At 39.9% G+C, this 26,525-nt stretch overlaps 1 protein-coding gene across 1 annotated transcript; it reads left to right on the forward strand.

Moving 5' to 3' along the window:
- On the forward strand, window positions 1-25,372 carry GIPC2 (GIPC PDZ domain containing family member 2; the record flags this gene model as incomplete). The annotated part of the gene is made up of 6 exons (XM_084265904.1): window positions 1-243; window positions 7,961-8,146; window positions 11,413-11,593; window positions 14,784-14,893; window positions 15,613-15,694; window positions 24,414-25,372. 6 exons carry the CDS (start codon window positions 1-3, stop codon window positions 24,566-24,568), a joined length of 957 nt encoding a protein of 318 aa, XP_084122030.1. The 3' UTR covers window positions 24,569-25,372.
- Window positions 25,373-26,525: the final 1,153 nt, after the last annotated feature.

Raw genomic sequence — 26,525 nt, forward strand, 5'->3', positions numbered from 1 at the left:
ATGCCGCTGGGGCTGAGAAACAAGAAGAGGGACAAGTCCCGGGAGACCTCCAAGCTGGTGGAGAGCGAGGCGCCGACGCCGGCCCCGGCCCCCGAGGCGCTGGCCCCGGCAGCGAGCGCGTCGCGGCTGCAGTTCCACACGCAGCTGGCGCACGGCAGCCCCACGGGCCGCGTGGAGGGCTTCGGCAGTGCCCGCGAGCTCTACGCGAAGATCGCCGAGGCTTTCCGCATCGACCCCGCCGAGGTACGGCCCGCCGGGCCGGGGGGGCGGAGGGGCCGCGCTCTGCGCCGCGGAAAGGGGTCGTGAGGGATGCGGGAAGGAGCCGGGCAGTTCTGCGCTGTCGCTGCCGGCGCGAGTTTTTTTGGCAGGCTTTTGCGGGCCTGGGTATTTCCCGTTTGTTTGGGGGGTGTGGAAATCCTTTCGCTGTTTCCAAATGACCGTTCCTACACGCGAAAGCACATAGGCAATAACCGCACCTAACGCGACTCTGAAAACAATGGTCCTTCTAACAAAAACCTCTCTGGTGTCTCTAACCCGTTGCCAGCCTGCGGCTTAACGCGGCTCCTGAAGCGCTGGGTCAAAACCGCGGTGTTACAGGTGGATCTGACCAGTTTAAAATCCCAGCTGAATGGGATGTTGGGCGAGTTTTCTGCTCTGCCGGGTCATTTCTTTGAAAAGGCCCGAGTGAGGCTATTGAATCTCTAACAGGATTTCGTTTTTTTTTTTTTTACCCTGCTGCCTTTTTGATCTTCTTTTTTTTTGGTTTTTTTTTCCTTTTTCTAAGCCAAGTTTGCAACACTGTTTGGATAATGCTCATTTGTGTTTGTAAATGCATTGTTTTCCCTTAATTAAAAGGTAGTGGCCATTATGGAGTTCTTCCTATGTAGTTCTATGAACCTTAACCTCTGAGTGGCAGACTGAAAGGCAGTGTTCCACTATGCCTTCATGTGGATGTACAGCTGTACTTGTTTTCTTATTTGTAGCTGGGTCTTGAAGCATTAAAGGCTACAGCTGCGTGCCTTGGTCTACCAGTCTGCTTGTGGCCTGACATAGCAGCATTCAAACAGCAAAGTGCCAAAGAACAGCAGCAGCAGCAGTGAATACAGTTTAACCAGACACTGTTGCATTCAGTAATTAAGAAGTACCAGTGCCATTGCCAGCCCATACACCTATGCCCCGGACCTTCCCAGCTGCTTTCTGACCTCCTGCTTCTCTGTTTTCATACTGAGCTGCTGTTCCCCTTTTGTTCTGTTCCATCTCCAGTTATACATTCTGCTATCAAGTTCTCATAATTGCCAGGTTATCTTCTACTTCAGTTTTCTTCCCTTCACTGCTGAACTTTTGTTAATGATCTTTTGGCTCCATCAACTTGGGAAAGAACAGAGTTCACCGGGAAATTCAACTTTGTATGAACTGTGCACTCCTATTTCTCCTGCCAGATGTATAATCTGACACCCTCAAAGATTTTAGAGGAAGCACCATGTGAAGGAAGAGGCATGGGCATTTATTCCCAGCCTTGTGCTAAATGAGAGAAGTGTCTCCTTTCCTCCTTTTCTCTACACTGTCCCAATTCCTACTTGTTTTTGAGTGGGGGGTGGTTTGTTTTTAAAATGTGGTTAGTTGGTAAAAAGGAAAGGACAATTATTGCTGGAGGCACTGAACTTAAAATATTTTGTTCAAGTGGAACTTAGTTTCTTAAAGCTAACTGAATGAAATGAAAAGAGCAACCAAAAATATTTTCTGATGTAAAGGTGGCACGGCAGAGTGCCTGGACCAAAGAGTCTCATCACAAAATTTTGGATGGACCAGGTGAAATAGGATAGTGAATAGCAAGGGATGCTGTGAAATGTGAATTTACTAGCAGTGGCTGAGCTTGCTGGAAGTAAGGGAGGACTGGGCATTTTAAAAGGTCTTATTAATTAAAGCTACTTTTTGACAGAGAATCTGGTTTAAAGAATGATGCCAGAAACTGTACTGCTTCAAACTGAAAGATGCTGTCGGTGTTACCTGTCTAGGAAAGTTTCTGTGACCTACCTAGGCTGAGGCCTGTGGGCAGTGTGATACCCGAACGCGCCTTTGGAAACAGGTACTATCAGAGATCTCTGCCCTGTACTGACTGAGGTGGAAACTGAGGAGGTGAGGGGAGAGCTCAGTGTAGGGAGCGTTTAGGTGACTTGTAGAAGTGAATATATTTAATATGATATGTGAGTTTATTGCAGTGTAGGCAAAGGTATGGAGTCTTGGATGAGTTCCTACTTAAGTGTTTTAATACAGTTCAGGACGAGCTATACTTGTCATCTGTCACTTCCCCTTTTGACTCCACGTGGCTACAGCACCTCATTTCCTCTTTGTATCACATCTCGCAGGACCAGCTGAGTTTAGCTTCTGCTGGAGAATCCTTTCCAGGATCAGTGATTGACTGCCAGCAGTGACAGAGTGAAGCTTATATGAAACACACCATTCATTGGACAGACACTGACAAAAACTTCTGTGCAGACCTGAATCACAAGTAGGGTAGGATAGGAACAGAGTAAGACAGGTATAGCTTCAAAGGGCACAGTCCTTCACTCCTTCATAGATACCTAGCAAACATCACAGGAATGAGCTGTAACAGCAGCTTTCTGAGGCTTTTCTCCTACTCATCTTTTCTTCTGTAGCTATTTTATTATTCGTCTATCTTCCTAGGTGAATATATGTCTCAGTTATCCCTTTTGAATCTAACATTCAGCCTGCATTTCTGCCTGTCCCTGACTGCTACCATGACCAGCATTTCTTCTTTTCCTGGTCCAACATGAATGTTCTTTCCACATGGAGGAGCAGTGAAGATGTTGTCTAGCAATGGTTTGCCTGTATCATTAGTATGAGTGCTGTTTGAGGTGGATCACTTTAAACTTGATTTCTTTCAACAAAGCAGTGCAGCTTAAAAAATAACAGTTCTTTAACAGCTTAAAAATACAGTTCTTTAACAACACAACCCACCCACAGTGATGTGTATGCTTTGACTTGCATAAATACAAATACTTCCCCTGTTTTTTCCTATAGAGGATGAAGTGGGAAAAGTAGTTGAAAAAATGTATTTGAGTATTCTCTTGGCTATTTAGGATTACTATTCCTCTGTGACTCTTGGGAAATATAACAGGGAATGTTTTCTGTAAGGGTGAAAGTGCTAAGTGCAGCCTGTATGATAGCACTGACCAAAGGACAATGTGGGCCTGTTAAAGCATTTGTTGGTGGTGTGCTCCTGTGAGAGCACATGGTAGGGCTTTAAAGTATTCAAAGCAGCTAATCGGGCTCTAGGAATGGGGATACTAAAGTCCAACTGTAGCAGGGCAATTTCTTGATGAGATGGGAACAGTAAACCACAGAAACTATATGGACTTTCAGTTTGTGTACTCATAATTTGCGCTTTTGATTACTCTGTTTGCTTTGGAAGGTGAAGTATGGTGAGGCTGGTGAGGTAAACTGAATGCCCCGTGGGTGTGTCTGTCAGGAGCTCTTGGAGATTGGGGTTTCTTTCACAGTGGAAGGAATTTTGGTTCATATGGGTAATAAGACCTTCCGGGTAGCACCAAGGGCAGAAATGCATCTCCCTCCACCTCTTCCAGTAACAGGAGTTCAGCTGCTGAGCTGGTGTTTGGGCTGTTGTTTCACAGGCCTTGCCACCTCATGCTAAACCATTAAGTATACTGTAAGACTGTGCCACATTAAACTTTCATTAGGAGTATTTGTTTTAAACCTGTTCAATTTAAACTTTCATGGGAGATCGCTAAAAAATATGCCACTGCTGAAATGTAGGTTTCTGAATAAAAGTGTCTGTACAACAAGAAAAAAATCTGTAGTGTATTTTTGGAAGTTAGAGAAAAGGGTCTGCTTGTGAAATCCTCATCCTCATCACCAAAATGTTCCGAGTTTTAGAGTATGTGCTTATCTGCTGAAACGAATTGCTCACATTCTCGCCTACAGATTGATGACTTTAAGTGAGCAAACTTAACACTCCCTACAAGCCACCTCCTCCCAACCCTATGGCAACAATTGTTTGTTTGCTGTTCCCCTAAGCAGTGTTTAAATTTCACACCCTATTAGGTGTGATGCTTGTACTGTTTTTCAAATACTGTATGGAAAATTTTACACTGTAATTCTTGTGTGTGCTCTGGGCTTAAAAAAACCCACTGAATGCTTATTTTATAGTACTTCAAATGTCTTTGGGGAGGCAAAGCTGCATACCTGATAGAGTACCACAAGCTCACCAGACCTTGGAGGACATGGTTGCTTTCCCTGTTGCTGCAGCTAGTTAAGGCTCCCACATTGTCCTCAGGGAGAATAAAGTGAGTAAGGTACCTAGAAAATACATTAGTGATTTCTTGATACAATGACACCTACAGATGTAGGGAAATGTGTCAGTGGGCGTTACATCTTGCTCAGAAGTAGAATTCCCATTTCCCCACCTCTTGAATAGAGAAAGTGATTATGATCTCCTTTGTAAAGTTATCTGAGATCTACTGATTTTGAAAGCACTTTTAATAGCTTCTGAGTATGTCATCTGTCAGTCAACTTACTTTTCAGTTGTTCTCAAGGTGTAGGCTTAATATGGGAGATGAGAATGTAATTATTGTATAGGATATGCAATATGGTACTTGATGTAACAGTGTAACCCCCTTTTTCATAGCTGATACAGTTTCTTTATATAAGACACAATGTAACCCTGTTCTATTGGCTAATGTAGTCTCTTCCTATTGAAAATCTGGATGCAGGGAATAACTTGTTAGTAATCTTCTCTGACAAATCTATTTTATAAGGTTGTGCATAAGCCCTCAGTCTCTGCCAGCAGAATGGAATTTCCTTGTTCTGTGCACTGCACAAGATAACTCTCAGTGAAGGAGGTCTCCTAGATACTTTGTGACTGAGGTAACAGGCATGATTTATAATATCTTGCTAAACTTGGCGTGAAATGTCACAACACTGGTATGTTGAGTTAAAGATCAAATGCATATGAAGGTTGAGGGTAAGAGAGAGAAAAGTCTTAACAATAAAAATTGTGCATTGGATTTTTTTTTCTTGCTTCATTTCTGGGTAAGAAGCTTACTGTCAAAAATATACTGAACTTTGAGTGAATGGAAGGTGTACTATATTAGCTGTTGTTTAATTCTTTAAGTATATAAGCTATTACTAGGTCCCTATATTACACTTCTGCAAAATCTACAAAAACATAATTTTTGAATTGACAGTCCTGGGTCATGTACAAATAAAGCTGTGCTGTAACTGATAAATGGTGTAACTGTATATTATCCTGGGTAGATACATCTTTAGTACATTACTCTTTGTGTATATCTGTTCTGAGAAAGCAGTTGTCCACTAAAGATGATAAAGAATGATTTAAGTTTTATTTTTGACTGGCTGATGCTCTCTCAGCCTTGTGGTTAACGCAGAACTGACTCACAGAAAATTCTGCAGACTTATAGGCTGTAGTAGGAATGCCATCCAGATGAAGGTCTAAAAAGAGAAACTCTGGATCGAGTTTCTAAATATCACATTTCTGCTCTGTTGCCAATTTTATCTATTCAAAGGTGTGACAGTAGTTACTAGATGATTGTCTGTTTGACAAGGTCAGATGAAGGATGCTAATGTCTAAAATACAAAGGCATAGTGCTAGTCATTCATTGTAGGAACAAGAACTGATATGTGGTTTTAAACTGAACAAGTTAGTATGGAGCTTGAGGGAGAACTGAAAATGTATACGTGAGCTTTACGTGGTCTGTTTGAATTGAACCTTCTTGGCTGAAAAAAATGCTGATGACTAGACATTACAATTATTATTTTTTTCCTACTTAAACCCATCTCAATTTCTTTAGGTGATGTTACTGCTTGAGTATTGGTTACCTGAGAGAGTAAAACTGATGTTGTTATGGGTCTGTTGTTACAATTCTCCTTGTTAAATAAGGTGTTTGATTGCAGTGGATATTTGATGGATTCTAAGCAATTAGCCTTTGAAATAGGGCTCTTTGGGATTTTGTTTGGTTGTTTTTTTTAAAAACAGCTAAAGGAGATCTCCCTCATCAAGAAACACCATCTCACTACTAAACTTTGTTTTTAAAACCAAAACAATCATAGTTTTAGAATCCAAGTTCTAGAAAGCTTCAGAAAGGTAAATGCTCTCGTTAGGAAAAGTATTCACCCTTCATTTGACCTGGAATTCATTTGAATAGCTTGGTGACTTCATTTTCATTTTTTCTGCTGTCATCCAGTGATGCCAGAAGGAAAGAAAAGGCATTTGAAATGTTCTGGTTTGGAAAACCCCCTAACTTCCACAAGTGCAGTGAGTGAAGTGTGAAGGCAGGAGGAGACCCTGCATTTCCAGTGAAGCACTGGGGAGTTCAGCAGGCTGTGGGCAGGGGTCTGTGCCTCGGCTTTGGGGCAGCTGGTCTAGCCTGCGGCTCCCCCAGGAATGCCACCAGAGCAGTAGCAAAGATGAAGGACACTGAGCGACATCCTCCTGCTGTTTTTCTCAAACACTAGGCTGGCTTCCCACTGTGTACTTTCTTTCATGTGCTGGCACTGCTTTTTCTGCTTCCTAATTTGGAGCTGGCGTGGGCAGTGAACTGCCAGGGGTCCAAGGTGCTCTCTGAAGGAAAATGCCATCCAGCAGATAGAGGCAGAGAGTAGAAAAGTATCTGCTTGTGTTGCTTGTCCTGACAGAGCCCGTGTGCATCCAGCCGGCAGCAGAGCCTTTGGCTGATGGTTTGCCATTGTGGCTGTGCTGCCTCTGCCTCAGGGCCAAATCGGTGGCAAGTTTCCTCCTTTTCCCCTGCTTCCAGTTGCATGTGAAAGACTGTCTTTAGGGGTGCTCTTTGCCTCAGTGAAGTAGATTTTAAGGACTCTCCAAGTTTCTCTTTGAGCGTGGAGTTTTGGCTGCTGCCCTGTGTTCCCGTGCTGTGCTGGAGAAGGCTGTGCAGGGCTTCCCTTGCTCAGGCTACAGCTTGGAAAGGAGTAAGTCAGGTGTAGTTACTCCAGCTGTGAGGACTGCACCGGGTTTCTTTTTTTTCTTTTTTGGCTAGGCTGCTCAGGCAGTACAGCCTGTGCTCAAAAGGCAGAATGCCCGGCCTGTCCAGATTCCTCCAAGCAGCACCGTGGTGGACAAAAGCATTGTCCCTGCCCTGAGCAGTCCCACCCGGTCAGCCATGTCCTTTCTGTGCCCAGGACCATAAAACGTCCTGTTAAGAAACCACTAATATTAAGTGTGGGGACAGAAAGGATTGCCTGACACCTGGTGCTGAAGGGAATTCCCTTGGAAAGGTTGATTTATGAAGAAAAAATTTGCCTTTTCTTAAGCCTTGTTTTTTAATAAGCTGGAACAGAGATGACACACCCCCTTTTATGTTGGAGGAAGGGTCATTAAGCAAGCTTGTTGGCTAGAACATACTCTCAGCTAATGATGGAACATGTGGAGCAATAAAAAAGATTTCATGCTCTCTCCTGACAGTTTTGTTTTGATGAGTTCTTTTTTTCTTTTCCATGAAACTGCTTTCAGGCAGTTAGTTACATTTTTGAAGCAGTCCCTGGTGATGTTTGAATCCTGTGGAATTTGAGGTGGGTGAAGGATGGAGCAAAAGATGGTGGTGGCTCATGGGTTTGCTCACTCAAACCTCTGGGGTGAGCAGTCCTGCTGTAGCTTAAGATGCTTGTGTCACAGCTGGTGTTCTAGTGGAGGCTGTGAGAGGCAGCTCGCACAGGTGTGTATCTCCTTTGGTCCCCGCCAGCTCTTATCTGCAGACTTCAAGCTATTGATGCTTCCAGTCATGTGCATGGATAGGGACTAGCACCTCTCCCAGGGCAGCCAGAGAAGGCCAGGAATCACCATTTCAGATGGAGATCTGTCAGAGAGGCCAGAACTATGCTTTTATCCTTCTTATCAAGCTCATCAAACTGAATATGCTGCTAATGTGTTTGCTTTCCTCCTGTACAGATCATGTTTTGCACTTTGAACACTTATAAAGTTGATATGGACAGGCTTTTAGGTGCACAAATTGGCCTTGAAGATTTCATATTTGCCCACATAAAAGGACAACAAAAAGAAGTGGAAGTTCTTAAAACTGATGATGTGCTGGGGCTTACCATTACCGACAATGGAACTGGCTGTGCATTTATAAAGGTAAATTTAATTACTGGTTAAATACATTCTGTAGATTCTTCTGTTATTGTAACAGTTTAATTATTGTTTTAATGATCCTTTAGAGCTGTAAAATCTTCTGTTCTCATATATTTAAGTTAAAAATAAAGTTGCTATTCTTTAGGTATATCATTCAAAATTAATTCACCTATTCCTGTACTGCATGTCATTCAAAATTAGTTAATTTGTTCATTGCTTCTGTAACGTGTATCAGCTTTACAATATGACCATTGTATTTCCCATCCTACCCGGAGGTGGTAGGTGTCAGCTACTGCTTGTGTCTGCCCACTTTAAGTGATTTTCTGCTGTCATTGATTAAATGCTAATAGAAATGTCACTCATGTGATGACGAAATCAAGTTCTTTCAGTCTTTGACTGTAGAGAGGGCAGAAGCCTAGGTGTGACACAGAGCTTTTTCAGCCTTTCAATATTCTTGCCATAGGTAGGATGAATTAAAAAGTGCTAAGGATATGGTTTAACATAATACACCACAATTAACTTGAGTAGTAACTATGAGCAGTAACATGTACATTAATAATAATTGCTTTCTTCCTCCTCTTGTGTATGACCTCCAGATAGTATTGTTTGAGACAAGTAGAACCTGAGGAAATGATGCTACCCTTCTTGTTAGACAAAGTATTAGGAATCTTAATCACAATTTCTGCCTTTTTGAGATGCCTTGCTCTAATCTACTCCAATTATCCATTATTAGGGAGGCATTAACAATTATCTTCGATCACTGCCATCTCAGTCGCTGTTCTCATTGCTAGGGCAAACAGAGCTTCTTGTATGAAGAGGTTGTATTCTCTGTTCATTCCTTAGCTACCATGGATATAAACCAAGATGTGGTTTAGCAAAAGCTTTGCATGTCTCTGTAGTGGAAAAACGTGATTGACATCACGTCTGAGAAAGTCAAGATGCAGTGGAGGTATCAGTAAGCAGTTTGGCAAAATCATAGCCTCATTCTTGTGTTTATAGACAGAGAACTCTGGATTTCTAGTGGTAGCATCTATGCAGACCATGAGGTTCAGTCATGCTGCTGCTTATGTGGTGTTTTAAAACAAGGCTTTGAAATCAGTGCTGCAGAAGTTCACGTGAGCAGCACTGTACGGAGTGTTGAGAGAGCAGCCATCATCACATAGACTACTGCATAATTGGAGCAGACTGGAAAACCCTCACCACATTAGCAAGACAACTGTAATTTCCAGTAAATTGTGTAAAACTCATCTGAACAAATGCATCTTTGTCCTTGTACTAGTCTAATAAGCAGTATAATGAAATGGTGCAATCTTCCTGGGGATGCATGTTTAAAGGAGTTTCTAGGAGCCTAGTTTGTTGTGGTGGCATCTTTAGCTAATGGATTTTTTTAAAAACAGCAGAGCAAATACATATGCAAAACTAAAAGCTGCATCTCTTTTATACTTGGTAGTCCAGGTAAGTGACTAAGCAGAGACTCTACCATGAAGTTTGACAGAATTCTTTTTGTTCATATATTTACTTTCCTAGAAAAAATGTTACTGTGTTCCATTATTAATTAACAATTACTATGAAATTTACTTATCTGTGGGCTGTTGAAAGCTGTTGTGGGCTGTAGTAATTTTACGGTGTTTTGAATAACAGGGCAGTTTCTAGGTATGATATGTCAGGGAAGAGAGCTAGGCTGCCAGCAGGCCTGCTGTCTTCCCACACAATGATATGTACCTGGCCAGTTTTTGATCCTGACACTCTGAACTGCAGGTTCTTTTGCTGTGAAATCTAATGTTGTTTTGCCTTACTAAGAACAAAACTTGGTGCCTTTCTACTTTCACAGATTTGTTTTCTGGGTACGTGGCCAGATGGGAAGATGTAATACGGAATCAAATTAGCCATTTAAAGAACAACAGTAGAACTTGACGCATGACTGACTGGTGTATAAGAAGACATTATAAAATGAAGTGGTGCAATTAACATTAGGCATTGCACAGGAAATATGGATCCTAGCTTCTAAATGGACTGTGGGGCACTTGAAACACTTGAAATTAAATATCAATTTAATTATTGCTACAATATAGCTTGACTGTCTCTGGACAGTTAACTTGGGCTGGTGATAAAAGCTAAGTCATATTTTAAAAATGACACAGATAACATAGCTGGTGATTACTTAAACAGTTTTGGTGTTAGGATCAAAGTGAAGAAGAAAAGTTAAATGAGAACAAATTCAACACAGACTAGTTGAAGTCTGGAGATCATGCTTTTGGATCCTGGCATCTGGTAGCAGAAATGCATTTGGGCTCTGTGTTCTGGTGTGTGTACAGTATCCCCCTCCTCACCATGAGGCTTCCTTTTCGTTTTGATCAAGATTGAAGAAAATAAAGTGCTAGAAAGAGTTAAACTCAGCCTGAAGCTAAAAATTGTTGCAGTCTATTATAGGACACTCTCACACTTCCCACTGACTCTCAGATGGAGGCACATATGTGGGCTCAGACATGCGCGCATGAACTAGAGCAGGTTTCAGAGTCAGCTATGCAGCCAGGCTAGGTGTTATGATAGTAGGTGGTAATATGTTTATCTCCCTTGTCTCACTGTTATCTCACTCAAAGTTAGCCTGAACAACATCAGTCTATAATGAGAAGTGTGTTATTCATGAAGACATTAGAATTAAATTATTATTATTTATGGTCTGTGTTCCATGAGATGGAATTTAGAAAAAAATATTATTCTTTGTTATTTCAGAGGAAATATTTTAATTTGCATCTGTATAACTTAATAAGGAAAATGGTAGATGTTTTATTAAGACTTAAGGGTCTTATTAAGACTAGCCCTTTATCGTATATCACAATCATTTTTTTCATGTCCCTCAAACACACTCAAAAAAGCAAAAGTTCTATTCCTATTCTTGTCAAGTTAAATCAAAATAAACCCCCAAAACTCAATTAAAAACTCACATTACTGACATGTTTGGATTCAGTCTTAAAGCATACAAATTTAGCTTACTTGGAAGCCTTAACTTTTAAAGTATAATTGCCTTCTCTTTTTTTCCCCCCTGTTAATTTTATATTCAATGCTAATTAAAATACTTTGATAAATTATGCTTTCCAAAATACTCTTAATGAAAATCTTGCACTCAAAACACACTGGTATAATAAGCTCAATGCTATTGATTATGTTAACTGATGTTCTTGAAACTCTGTGGTGTCGCCTCTTTATCCTTCAAAGAAATGTTTTTAATTCTTTTTTTCTTTTTATTCTTTTTTTTTTTTAACCACTAGCGAATCAGAGAAGGCAGCCTGATGGACCACATCAAGACGGTCTGTGTGGGGGATCACATCGCAAAAATAAATGGAAAAAATGTCTCAGGTTGTCGGCATTATGAAGTCGCCAAAATGCTCAAAGATCTGGAGAAAGGTCGGATGTTTAAGTTGGAGCTGATAGAACCTAGGAAAGCATTTGGTGAGTGATGTCACTGTCCACCTTGTTCACTGCATATCGAAATCCTAACATAGTATTGCACTGTAGCTTTGTTTTCAGATTGCGGCCAGGTGCCCACCCACAGTACCATACATAAAGATACAAAAAAGGATATTGGGGATTTTTTCTGGGTTTTGTTTGTTTGTGTTTTGGTGTTGGGTTTGTTGGTTTGGGTTTTTTTTTTATTTGAATTGGGAAATTTGTGAATGGATTTTCTCCCATCTTACTTTCTGCAGCAGTCATCCTGGTGTGGGTAGCCTCAGCCTGAGTCTCAGTTGCTCGATGAGAATGCAAAACAAGTACAGAAATTCTTATAAACACAGTTTTAAAGCTTGGATTGCTTCACTAATACAATGATCCTCTAGCCTTCTCGTCCCTTCTTTTATTGATACATAGTCCCTGTTCTTCTATGTGTCACCTTTTTCTGTTTCTGCACCCTTGACTGGGGACTGTGCTCCCTGATGCAGGAGATGTTGCAGAAGACACTGCCTGGGATTCCCCAGAGCACCTCCTTTGCCACGTGCCTGCCTGCTCTCCCCAGCTTTTTTGTGGGTCTCTAATCATGCAGCAAGTGTACACAGAGATGGAAGAAAGCAATATGGCAAAGCTCTGCCTATATCTACCACCTGGATGCTATGAGAAACCAATACCTTTTATAAGAGGATTGCTGACCTCCCATTAATCCTTATTTGTATTCACTTTATCAGTGTGGTAAGCTAAGAAAAAAAAAAAAAGAGAGACTGAGTTTTAATTTTTACTCTTTCATTTTTTTAATATTCCCTCCCAAACTCTATAGCATTTTTTTTGATATAAAAACTACAAAAGACTCTTAAATGGTGTGTATGAGTCCTTGTGCACACCTCTACTAACAGCAAGTTAAAAATAACCATCTGCACCACAGCAGCAAAAGTTTGAAATGTTTATTTTTCAAATCTTTTAATCTGTTAGTTTACAACTGCTGTCATACACCAGTCTTGACACTTGGTGTCAGAATAGCAGCAGAAATTGAAAGTGAGAGAAATTTGAAGGTTTCTTTTTGCTTTTGGTTTTTCTGTGAAGAATGAGGGTTATGAGCTAATCTCGGGATGTGTTTGCATAGAAATTGCTACTCTTGTGAAGTAAATGTGTGTGTAATACATTATGTTAAAGTTGTATTACTTATATTACTGATTGCAATACTACACATAAGAATACCTTTTTAATATGGGTCTATAATTTGTAATCAATGCTAAATGTTTTATATAGTCTATTTGTAAAAATCAGGGTAGATCAGCATTTGATTGATGACTTCAGCCATTATCTAATAGTAATTACTTGAGTCAGGTGGTTAAGATACCTATTAGTCTGCTTGTGATGTAGAGAAGAAAACCTGCTAATTCCATGGCAATATCTTTTATTTGATGTTGGGTTAAGAGGCAGTCAGAGCTTTTTAGACAGATTTTTGGAAGATGCATGTTATTTTTCACCCTGTAGAAATTAATTTACAAGTCACAGTGCCCGACATGTTAGAATATCCTGCTTCTAGCCTTATAGGTGCAGTTAGGCTTTAGGCACAAATTTATTTGAGATAGTGTTTAAGCTGCAGCTTGCTGAGAATAGCCCCAGAGGAGATGACAAACAAGATCCAGATCCTGCTGAAAAAGTAGGTGCTGAATTCCTGTTAGTTTCAACACAAGTTTGTGAGGGTATAGAAATAAGAGACAAGTCGCTGTGAAATTACTTTTATTTTCCTCCTCTCAGCAGAATGTGACACAGATATCCAACCACTAAATTCTATTTTTCTACTATGTGCACACAGGCTGCCTCAGCTACTCTAAGCAAGACTTATAGCACAGAATTAAAGACTAGTCTGAATAAGATTAGGCCTTACCAGTCACAAGCTAGCCCTCTTCAAATTGACAAAAAATTAATAGAAACAGAAGAAAGGCAGCTTAGCACAAACCCTAAATTTAAATTGCATGACTATGAAAACCAGTTTCTGTGATGGCCAGAGAACTTTGGTCTGAAGTATTGCAAACAAACAATATGTCAAATCATGAGTTTTAAGGTGCTAATGGTAACAGGACAAAACTGCTTACAAATGACATCTTGAAACAAGTCTAGCAGAAATTGACAGACTTGTAAATGCTTCTTGAAACAACAAAAAGATTAAGGATAAGTGATCCTAAGTATGCATGTAGTAGACTGTGGTAAATCTGTTTGTTAAAATAGATTAAAATTTACTTTTCAAGAGTTGCTTGGCAGAATAATCTGGATTTATGCAAGAATGATGAGTTGGAATCTATCTGGACAAAATTAATATAACATATTAAAGAATTGCCTTCCAGGAGAGCTTATTGGAAAAGCCTACTGTTAAGAGCAGGATAATCTGGTAAAGAGAACACCACAGTTAAAAACCAATCTGCAAAATTATCTCCTCTTTTCTAGCACTTTCCAGATTAACTATATAATTTGTATGTCATTGAGTACTGGGGTGCCCTTATCCAAGATCAGAGAAGGAAAGCTGAATTCAGGTAAAGAAATCTTTAGGTAACCCCACATATTCTTGTTATAGATTTATCAAGTGTGAAATCACGATCTTGGTGAAAAGCAGTGGAAAATCTCCTGCAGATCTATTTATGGACATTTCACCTACATGACTGCTAGTAATCAAATCGTTAGCTTAGCTCAGTGTTGCTCATCATGACCTGTTTAGCAGCAGTGTTTGCACCATAGCATCAATGAAAGAAGGAAATATTTCATTGCTAAACCTGCTATATAGTTGGCCTGTAAAGATCAGGATAAATCAGTATTTTGTTCATGCCTTTAGCCATAATCTATTATTAAGCAATAAATATCTCTTCTGTAGAATAGGTGAAATAAAATTATACAAAATGCATATATGAATTTGAGTGTGATATTCCTGCATAGATACGAAGTCCTGGCTTCAATGCAGTCAAGTGTATATTAAAGTTTGAAGACAAGAAATTCTCAGCAAAGCAATACTTAGAATACAGTTAATTCATAATTGAATTTTTACAGAATTCATAATTAAATTCTTACATATATCTTGATCTTGATTGGAATAAAAAGTGCAGGTAATGTAATAGCCAAAGCAGACACATCATATTCAGATGTGCTATATACTTACTTTTGTTTGGTATTTTCTTTTTACTGTTTGTTTTGTCTTCAGAAAAGCTGGAACCCAGGTCCAAAGGTGGAACTCTGCCAGAAGCGAAAATTTCCAGAGGAAGAGAAACACTTCGGCTGAGAACCAAAGGCCCTGCTACTGTGGAGGAAATGGTATGGCTGTCTTGGGGTCCTGCAATAGTGTAATCATATAGCACAGGATTCATTCTTCCTCAAGGCTGATATGGTAGAGTAGGAGGGAAAAATCTGGCTGTTACAAAGCTTGGGGGATTTAAGATGATGATTACCTTCTGTAGGGAGAAATGCTCATGTAAACTTTAAGGCTAGTAGAGATAGGATGGGGCTGAGGAATCTGAAAACAGAACCTATATTTAGATATCATGCATTACATGGATGAATTTAAGGCAGATTATACCAGGGAGTGTTGAAAAGAAGAAAGGGACGAGGGCGGCAGTTGAAGAGTTCATTCTGCTTCTGATACTGCAAAGTGCATTGGGATGGTGTGAGGGCTGTTGTTAGGGGAGGCTAATAATGTATGTTGCCATGACCATGTGTAAAACCAGGATTATGGTTTGGCAGAAGAGTTGTTATTTATTCTGTGTTCTTCTACAGCTGATGAGGATTTGATTAAGACTTGTGTTGTCTGGAGATATAAGGCCTCTCTTTAGTTTTTATGCAAGAGCTGTGTGGCTAGATGTTAAGTGGAAGGCTCAGGTTTGTGAGAAGAGGGAAAGAGAGCAGGATAACATGTTTTTTAAGTCTAGGTGGCTGGGATGGGAGTAAGGATAATTGGTAGTAAATTGCTGGTTATTTTGAAATCTGAATAGATATAATCATACTTTTTCTCTTTTTATCTCTTTATTTTAACAAAGCCGAATGAAGTTGAAGAAAAAGCAATTAAAAAAGTGGATGAGCTTCTTGAAACATACATGGGGATAAGAGATACTGAATTAGGTGAGTTTTGAGCAGATACATTACCACAAGATGAAATAATTTCTCATTTTCTGGAGTCAAAATTTAGAATACTTTAGTTTCTGTACGTAAGCAAAGTAAAATTTGTCCAGTGTACAGTTATAAAAACTTTCCTGTATGTGTCTGACAACAGAAAGAATCACTGCAAGCCTTATGATCTAATTAATGAATCCTCTATTCTTCCTGCACATTATCTATATGCCTTTGCATGAATTATTTAGTTGTTTGCCATTACCTGTCATCACTCTATTCTTTCTGGTGTATATTTTTCTAGTGAAGCTTGTGTGTTCCACATTTAAGAGTTGTTAAGGGTAAGCATGTCTCTTTGCTTTTTTGTTCTTTGCTCCTTGGCTTAAACACATTAAAGTCGATCACTAAAGCTTGAATCCGAGATCTTCAGCAGTACAAGGCAACTGTTTAGCAGGGAACTAACAGAGTAATTGCACAAGTTTGTGAAATTCCCTTAATTTCCCTGAATATTTACTAGCCATCCCAGTAATCAATTTATGATGACACTGGGGTTGAATAGTTTCTTTTGTAAGTTCCTTAAAGCTGCATTGAATGTGCCCTTGCAGTTGTTGTTTCTCTCTGTTAATCTGACAATAACTAATTTGGAACTTCTGTTTGGGAAGAAGCTGCAGTCTAGCTGAGTAAGAAGTGCTGCTGTCACCAGCTATGGCTTGGTGTAGTCCTTGTATAGTCTTGTAGAGCTGCTAATACTGAGACAGAGAGGAAGTATTTGCTGTTATGGTAGTATCTAAAAGAAATCAGGCCAGAATTAGGAAAGGATAGGCTAAATGAAAAGCAACCTTGAAAAGACAGCTTTTATAAGAGAGGTGGAGGAGGCAAAGAGGAGGAGAAAATTGGTCTGTATGGAGCTCAGGGCAAAGCAGGAGGGCTGGACAGGCAGAAGAGAACAATAGGAGATATCTGAATAGCCCAAAGCCCTTTGTTAGCTGCTCCTAGCAGCAAGCATCTGATTGGCAGCTTCTATTAGTTTTCTTGCAGGAAAAATTGTGGGTAAAGTATTATTTGTCCCCCAGCCTAAGGCAGAAATGAGCTTCCTGGCATACAAGAGAGAGCCAAGCTGTCCAGAATTTGTGAATTCTGTTTTGTAGGTAATATCTACATTTTCAAATTCCCAGAGAAATAAAAATTCTCAAAAGTTCTGTCCCCAGTAACTCTAATATGTGATGCTCCTACCATGCTCCCAGGAGTCCTGTGTGTTGCCAACACTCTGTTTAGGTTAGGGAGGATCCCATGCCCTATTACTGTCCTGCAGCCTCCTCTGCTTATCTGTCTCTGACTCAGGCTTCAAAGCACTTGAGTCTTATTCCAGCCATCCCTCTGGGTCTCTGGGAGCTGTTTTGGTCCTGAATCTGTTGGATTCCTGGCTCAAGTCAGGCTTCTGCAAGCTCGTGACCTTGCAGGTTTCCTCCAAGGTGCCCAGGCTCCTGATCCTGCAGGAGCTACAGGTCTTCTGGATTTGGTGTTTATAGCCCAGAACCCTGAGATCCTAGGTAAGGACATGGTTTCTTGGAATGTTAAAGTATCCTATGCTCTGGAATAGGGAAATTCCCTTGGAGTCCTCTGTGATTTTGGCTCTCAGTACTGTATTGGGATGACTCTTGTTCAGTAGATGGAGGAGTTCAGCTTTCAGCACTTATGGCTGAGCTGATTGCCAAGCACCTGTAGAGTTTTCCCATTAATTCCTTGATCCCATCTTCCCCCCCTCCCCCAACCCCCAAGAGATCTAAGGTCCTTCATCTTTCAGTATGCAGTTTGGAAAGTTTCAAAGAATGCCTTAAAAGGAGGAAGAGGTCTTTGTCCTCAAAGATACTCTCTTCTTAACTGTTGTTTTGCCCTTCACCTTCCTTCTTCCCAAAAAGGCCATGAAACAGAAAGAAACTGTCAAAAGTCAAAGATTACAGGGTTGATGTAGTTTTAGTTTGTACCTTTGAAGCCATTTCCTAAAGTTCAAATCTTAGAGTCGAGGACCAAAAGTGATGACAAAAAAAAAAAAAGGTTTTATCATTTTTAAACAATTAAACAGCTCCAGGACCCTTTAGGAAAGGAGAGCTAATCACCTGTCACAAATCTGTTCAATTAACATATGTCAGTTTTTCATATGCTGGGTGTGATCAGTCACCCATGAAAATGAAATATGAGGAAAGGATTCATTCAGAGAATGCCAATCACCACTCAGCTAGAAATTTCACTCATTACTCAAGCCAGATGAGTTGAAAATGCAAGTCATCACAATGCGACAGCCGACAAGTGATTAAGATCTCAATCATTGCTCACTCCCATGCAGTTCTGTTTGTCAGAAGCTTTGGATGTCAGTATTGCTCTTTCATCTCCATTAAAATGACACTTCCATGGTGTGATTGAATTCTAAAACAGTGCCCCAGTTTTAAGCCAGAAGTTAGAAAGAAAAGAAAGAAAAAATAATGTAAAATTACAGACAGAATTAAAGATGAGATAAAGCCCTTAATTTTTGCATAGTTAAGTACCTTGACAGTTTCAAGAATGGCTGGCTAAATCTACACACAAATGGCTGATTTGGAGCAAAATGCTTGGAAATCATTTAATGGAAATGCAAAATGCATTACACACGTTTTTGTTGATTTGTCACAATCTTTTATTTTCAGATATGTAAATGCTGTTGAGATTCATATATCTGTCTCTTCAATGCACTTTCACCTTTTGACCTCTTTATTTTTCTAAAAACTGGACTGAATCTGCAGAAGGGACACTTGGCTCTGAAAATGTGTTCCTCAACCATTTTATGGGCACATGAGAAATTGAACCAAAGCTTGACTCCAGCCTTCATCAAAACATAAATATATACCATTGAGAGAGATATAATTCAGGTTATTTTAAATCCTGTCTGTGCTTTGTGGTAAAAGAACAGTTGATTAATAGCAGGGACTCAGGAAGCTGTGTTACGGAAAGATACCGGTAGCATTTATTTTTAAATCAGTGAGGCTTAAATTGCTATGGACTGTATTTGATCCCAAAGATGCTTCACTTCAAGCCTGGATCTGTGGGATCCAACCCCAAAATGTTACCAATGGGAAAATCATGGCAGAAGAGGCTTCCCATCCAACTTTATTTCAGCATTTGTCAGCTAGTTCTTCATCCACTGGTATCTTGTTCTACTTTGTTCTATTTTTATGCTTTTGGATTATTATTTCCTTTTTGTTGTTGCCTATAATATTGTCAGACATTATATATCTCTGTGTATTCCCCATCTCTGTTTAGAAGAATTTCAGATCTACATTTCAACTCTTGACTACTTTTCAAAGTTTCTGTGTAGTCAAAATGTCCTGACAGGTTTAAACTTTTTGTCACCCCAGCTTATCCACAGCAATATAGGATAGATGTTTTTATCTTGAAATGCTTTGACTAAAATGATATTCTCCCTGAATCTATTGTTTCCTGCTCCTCCTGTCACCAGAGTTCCTTTCCCAAAGGATTTTATTGTATACACTTTGGGTACGTTGCTTATGACTGTTCATGTATTCTGAGAGAATAATGGGAGTTTTTGAAAAAGGAAAGCTAGCAGGTCTGGCTAAACAAGAAAGCTTCTCCACTTCAAGAATTAGCACTTAATAAAAAGAAACAAGAAAGGATATTTCTAATGGTTCCTTGAGTGCCAGATCTGGCACGTTCAGTATGATACTAAACCCAAGTAATGTTAAACACTGGAAATTGCAATGATTGCTTCATTTTTCTGTCATGTCATATGGAAATTTTTATGTGAATTTTCAGCTCTTTGAAAGTGTCAGGCCAGAGTGACAATACCTTTCGATGAAGGCAAAGCTTCTGATAGCATTGCAGCTAAATAAATATTGACATTTCTGTTGATACTTCTGAAAAAGTTTTTTTAGGAGCTACATGCTAGGGTGTAGGTAGGGAAAGCACTGTGTAAGGTAGGTACTAGCAATGGCAGGCAGATCATAACTTTCATGGCTTGTGCTGCATGTGTCTCTGGAAAGTGAAAATGAGGATTTTGTGAAAGATTTTTGAAGTTATTTTAAAGAGTCAAGATTTAAAAAGCCAACATACTTCTTTGTTCACATTCTGAGAAGCCTGATTTGGAGCTTCTCAGTTAAAGTTGAGAAGGCTTCTAATTCCTTTCATCACTTCTAAGTTTGCTGAACTTTTCACGTGTCATGTAGAAATTTTTCAGGTATGAGCATTGCCTGAAGTGAGATTTAAAAAAAAAATAAAACTAATCTGAAAACAATTGGGGTTATCTGGAGTGTGGAAAAATATTCTATTGGAATAAAATTTGTGTAATTGCTTATTGTGCAGCTGTTACAAGAAGCAGTGGGGGAAAGGGAGGGAGAAGAGGCAGTTTGGCACGGAACTGTCACCCTCTGAGACCCAGTAAAGTTTTCTCCAAGTTGCCAAGTATCTGCTGAATGCTTTGGCAACCAGTAGTTTTTGATTTGCCTGGGGAATTAGGCGTCGCAAATGTCAGTGTGCAAACACGCAGAGCTCTGTGCAGGGGGTGCCAGCCCGTGTCTGCGCTGGCTGCCTGGGGAAGGAAGAACACATCCACCAGCTGAGAGGGGAGAGCTGCGGCATGTCTCTGTGCCTGCGGCTAGTGACGCAGGGCTCACCTGTGTGCGGTCACAGATATTGAGGGTACAGCTGTGAGGTGGGGAGAGGGGTTTGGCATCTGGCATTTGACCATGTTAAAGCCATGAGCCAGCAATGTACCCTCATGGCCAAGAAGGAGGGTGACTTGGAAGGGATGTGGCTAATAGGTTGAGAGAGGTTCTTCTCTCCTTCTGCTCTGCCCTGGTGAGACTGCATCTGGAATATACCAGTGCTGGGCCTCTCAGTTCAAGAAGGACAGGGAGCTACTTGAAAGAGTCCAGCACAAGGCCAATAAGATGGTTAAGGGAGTGGAACCTCTTCGTTATGAGGACAGGCTGAGGGAGCTGGGTCTTTTTAACCTGGAGGAGACTGAGGGATGATCTTATTAATGTCTGTAAATATGTAAAGGGTGAATGTTGGGAGGATGGAACCAGGCTCTTCTCAGTAATGACCAGTGGTAGAATAAGGGGCAGTGAGTGCAAGCCGGAGCATAGGAGGTTCCACGACAACATAAGGAAAAACTTTTTCATTGTGAGGGTGGCAGAGAATTGGGACAGGCTGTCCAGAGAGGTTGTGGAGTCTCCTTTTCTGGAGACATTCAAAACCCGTCTAGACATGTTCTTGTGTGACCTCATCTAGGTGATCCTGCTCTGGCAGGAGGATCGGACAGATGACCTTCCACAGTCCCCTTTCAACCTCTGCCGTTCTGTGATTCAGTGTTTGCTGCGCGGCTGTTCAGCTCTGCTGGCACTAGAGGTCAGCACCAAGCTACCGAAAGCCTACGCCCCAGTAGCTCTGATAAACGTGGAACCTTAAATATTCCCTGGTAGCGCTGATTGCGGGTGCTCAGTACAGTTGCAGCCACTTTGATTTGAGGCTGCTGCTGCTTTCACACGGCACTGACATTCTGACTCCTGCTTGGCTGGGTTGAAGGTTGTCTTCATTGTCTGAATTCAACAGATTTTGTTTTCAAGTTTGGTGAATCTCTAATAAAATAGTTAAGATTCCCCTTCACAATTTTAGAAGCTCAATTTTTATATAAAATTGAGTTTGAAGTAACGTTTTCTGTTAGTGAGGGAGTTTATCCCTGTTGCAATCCTAAGGTTTCAGCTAGGGCGGTTGGGCTGTAACATAGTGCTGCATTGTTACCTTGGGTTATTGCTGCTGTCTGTCTAGTATGGCTCTTTCTTATATCTTGGCCAATTTATCTTCAAACTGGCTAAATTCGTTGCTCTCACTCTTTCTGCTGGAACACTTGTCTAGAGCCTTGCTTGATGGCAGCTTTTTTTGGTGTCTTGAGTAGCTGTATCTAGAGATGTTTGCTGTTGTGTCACCACCTTGCACAGCTCTTCACCCTCCAGCCCTCTCCCAGTGTCTGTAGAGAGTAACTTCACATCCTGATTTGTATCCAGAAATATATGAAGTTTAAGTTATGCTTTAACCTCATTACCTCCAGGATTGCCTCTCTGCAAGTACTTTCTCATGCCATGGTGTCAGGGCATATAGGGTGGGCATGACAGGACAAATATTTGTCTTTTGCTTGTCAGAATCAAGATTCCTTCCAAGCTTCCAGACTCCTCTGAGCCAGTGGCACAGGAACTTCACAGAGAAAGAACTGACACAATAGGGATAGGGCAAGGTCAGATTCTCCTGATAAGGAAACAGGTCTTGACAGTCCTTGAGAACCACTTGTGGTGCTCAGAAGGCTGGGTTACACTTAAACTGTCTCAATCACAGCATTTTGTTCATCAAGATTTACGTAAATTTTCATTGGACTGATTTGTGGTACAATTCTGTTTGGAGACTCACATCTCAATGTACTAAAAACAAAACGTCAAATTTCTACTGAATTACTGTTGCTGACGTCTACTGCGGGGAATATTTGCTCACATATACTGTGGGGAAGTTTGCTCACAGTGTTACAAGTTTGCATAACAGCAAACACCATTTACCAGAAGTTCGTGACTGTCAACAAACTTGAGCTGAGTTTAAGGTCAACAAAATAATATTAAATACATTAAGTAAAAGTTCAGAGCAGGGGAAATCTCTTTTCCTTTTCTTCAGAGGGGTTTTTGCCATGCTGATATGGTACAGTGTATGCAGTTGATGGCAGACTGTCCCAGTGAAAGTGGTCTTCTGTGGCTTCAGTACTTCCCTCCCTTTCTCAGGCTCTGTAATAAATGTTTTCCATTCAGATATCCCTCTGAGGAAAGGCTAGGAGCTATCCAATCCATCAGTGAGATACTTGGTGATTACTGGAAGTATAAAAGAAGACAGAGAACATCTTGCAGTTTAAGGCAGGTGTGTAAGAAATCATGAAAGGAAGCAGGCTTTGAGAGCTTCATCTATTGTACAATACCATCTTTTTCTTTTGTGAAGACACAGCTCAAAAAATAAATTGCATTCAGCAGTGCTCTTTGTGTTGTGACTGGTGTACAAAGTGTTCTGTATCCCTCAAACCATGATAGCCTGCTTCCAGTAGCTCTCCTGGCCTAGCTTAACTAGGAGAAACTCCTGTGCTGGCACCGTTCATCCTTCTGGAGGGTGCACATGCCATTGCTGAGAGAGTTTTGAGCCCTCACAGTTTTTATTTGCTCTACTGTCCTTCAGTTACCAGCATCCAGTGTTGTTTGGGATAGAGTTGTACATTGCTCTGGGTTCTGAGAAACAGACAGTAGCTAAAGGTGAGGTATTAGCACTGCGGCAAAGGCCTGAGTCCTGAGTAGCGACCCAAGTGCAGCCATTTCCAAACTCAAGTCTAAAACTTGATAAATTCTGGTAGTTGGGTGTTAATAAGGAGAAAATGCCAAACAGCATGGGTGTACAAGATACCACAGTCTACTTCGGTTGTACCTCTCTGATTTAACCTTCCTGGGTGCTAGGATGTTCCAAGTCTTTGGAGGCTCTGGTTTGTTGTGCACAGCAGCGAGGCCTTTCCTGTGCCTTTGCACAATTTGAACCACCTGGCTCAGACTTCTAGAAATAACTTTGATCTTTTTCCTTTCATAGTGGCATAAGCACAAACTTTCCCAGCTTTGAGTGTGCTATAAATTAAAGATTTGCTTTTCAGAGCTGGAGGCAATAATAACTGATGCAAACTCATGCACTGAAGTTAGTTACTCTTTAGTTTGGTCTTGAAAAACATGTAGTTAGATCCAAGCAGAAGAATAATGTAGCTCACAATAAATGCTTCAGTGTCTTTACTACCTGGAGGTATTTTGGGGGTTAAAAATTAAGCTGAAGTTAATTAAAATTTAATAAAATTAAGCTGAGAATTCAAGCAAATCTGTTCAAGGTCATCTGATAGTTTCTTGAGAGCATGGCTTCTTTCAGGCATTCCTAATAACCCAATTTTTGTTTTCTCTCTATTGTACACGACACATTCATTGAGTTGAGTTTTTGAATCCTTATTTCCTAATGTAGGACATTCAAGGGTTTTCTCTGGGCCCATTTGTTTGCTCTTTTCTAAATGTGGGTCATGCTCAACATTTAAACTCATAAAACATGGGTTGTTGCTGGCAAACCCATACTAGCTTGGGTGTATGTATCAGTTATGCAGGCTGTGTGTTGCGTTCCACGTTCAAATCCTATGCCTTGGCCACCTTAAACTCTGACTTGCTGAGATCTGATCTTTATTGTTCAGAGGAGAAAAACATTCAGGTTTGTCATCTGATATTCTTGTTTAGATCTGCCAGCTCATATCAAACTCACTGAAGTTGATGATGACTGGCATGGGTCTTGTTATCGCAGGACAGTTGTACTCATCCTTGTTTTTAGACCCATGCTTCATGTGCCTTCAGTAATGAATGCACAATACCATTTAATAAGATTAAAATGAAGGTTTGTTGAATTAAAAATTAAACCTCTGCCTAACAAACAGAAAAATACATAACAAGCTCTCCTGTTTATCAGTTAGTGTGGGAACATTTAAGTACATAATTCCTGTTGAATCCTAAGTTCAGTAGGTAAGCTTTACACTTCGCTAAGCTGCCTTTATTACCTGGCTTTGAAAACAGACATTTGAAGACTGTCTCGGCCATATGTTGTCACTTTAACAATAACCACATTGTTTTGTTGTGTTGCTTTTTAGCTGCAACAATGGTGGAAGCTGGAAGAGACAAGAAAAACCCAGATGAATTTGCAGTGGCATTGGATGAAGCTCTTGGAGACTTTGCATTTCCAGATGAGTTTGTCTTTGATGTATGGGGAGCAATAGGTGATGCCAAGCAAGGACGACTGGAATAAGAACTGTGCACTTCACTAGTCCCTATTTGAAAAGACAAAATGGTTTTCAAATGTATATACCAGAATTTTGATACTTTCATTTATATGAATCCAGGGTGCTCTGTATAAGTATTCATATCTGAAACTTTCTTTTCAAAAGGAAGGTTTTTAATAGAAGTATGAAGATAAATCCGAAGTTTGGACAACTGCAGATTTAAACCAAATATTTAATCTACATGTAGAAATCACATTTATTTTATTTATTATACAGGCATTTATGAAAATTAGGTATTTTTTATTGTATATACACATTGATATCAATGACAAATGCAACAAAGAATTATTTTATATCTTCTTTGGAAAGTTTTATAAACTTCTCAAAAAACTACCTAGCTACACACCACAGTTCTTTGGTCTTCTGTTGTCCTTATGTATTCACATACACAAATAATTGTGGAAATTTTGAAGCCTTAGGTTTTCTGGCAGTTCAGCCCGGATGTAATCTTTTCTGTAGGCAGAGCTGGGAAGAAACTACCCTGTTTCTGAAGAACCTGGATTCAGGAAATAAAAAATAAAATCCTCCAAAACATGAGAACTAAGATCTTTGTATGAAAAAGACTTACTTTTATTTGAGTCATAATACTCACTGCCTGGGTATTACCGAGTTGAAGTACTGAAGAAATGCTTTACTCAGATGCCATATTATTGCAATAGTAACTGTATAGGAAGAACCAAATGCTAATTTTGATTACTGTCCATATATTTGAATAATATCTGTGGTTTGGCACTGGATTCTATCATGTTTCACTAAGTGCTTAATTAATCTTCGCGTATGCTAAGAGATTTGCTGCAATCCTTTGGTTGCCCTTCTGCCTTGTTTAGGTTATTTGAACATGGCAACATAGGAGAAACATTGATGGTGTTGAAATCTGGACAATGTTATTGTAAAGTCACAGACAATCACAGTGTGGATAAAAATGTATGCCTAAACTCTGAAAAATATGTTAAACTAATTTTAGATGTTAGGTTTTTCAATTATATCGTACATAACCATTTATTTTAACTGATAATATTTTACTAATCTCATATTATTAAAAATAAACTGTCTCTCAACACATCTGCTATGCCTGCATCTATCCTCCTACTCATGCTGTATTTAATGAAGAGAAATAGAATAAGCTGTGTTTTACTCAGAATGAGATTCTTTTTCAGTTTTTGCTGTACTTGGTTTTAATCAAGACAGATATTTGCTCATTTTCTTAGTAAAAGCCACTTTCAAGATACTTTATTACAGCCGAATAACATATCTTGAGTGTCCTTGAACACAAAATTGAACAAGAATAATGGGGCCTAGCCTGGGAAAGTGTCACAGCTTTTTAGTCTTTTTACATTTGCATAAGCATATGGTAGTAGGTATTGCAATTTTTTTTTTCTAAATCATTGTCTAGTTACTTTTCTTCAGAGGAAGACCTCTGTCTTGCAGACATCTCTTTAAAATAATGACTAAAGCAATAATTTTACATGTTCTATGTCAATTTGTTGGGTGTTTTACTGTACACCCATGACACTCTGAAGTGTTGTTGAGAGAGCAGGCCCTCGTTCCATTTACTGTATTATTTATGAAGGGTCCTGAACTCTGCTTCAGTTTTATGCACGTTACAGTAAGTGAATATTTTTTTCTAGTTATGAAACATTGCATGAAATTTTATAAATACTGTTTAGCTGTCTTTCAATGGGGGATAATCTCCAATTTTATAAAGGATGTTGTGAATATTTTCTTTGTGTGTCTCTGATTTAAGGCAAGGCTTTCACATGATATGGATATTCCTTTTTATGAAATGAGTAGGATAGAGCAGTATGTAGGTAGTACATTTTATTGTATTTTAAGAAGTTCAGAGGTGTCAAAATTTCTCAACATTGTACCAGTGCCTTGTATCACCAGTATGGGATAGAATGTATATGTATATGTGACAATTTT

The sequence above is a fragment of the Gallinula chloropus genome (genome assembly GCF_964237585.1).
Source record: "Gallinula chloropus genome assembly, chromosome: 6".
In the NCBI taxonomy this organism is placed as follows: Eukaryota; Metazoa; Chordata; class Aves; order Gruiformes; family Rallidae; genus Gallinula; species Gallinula chloropus.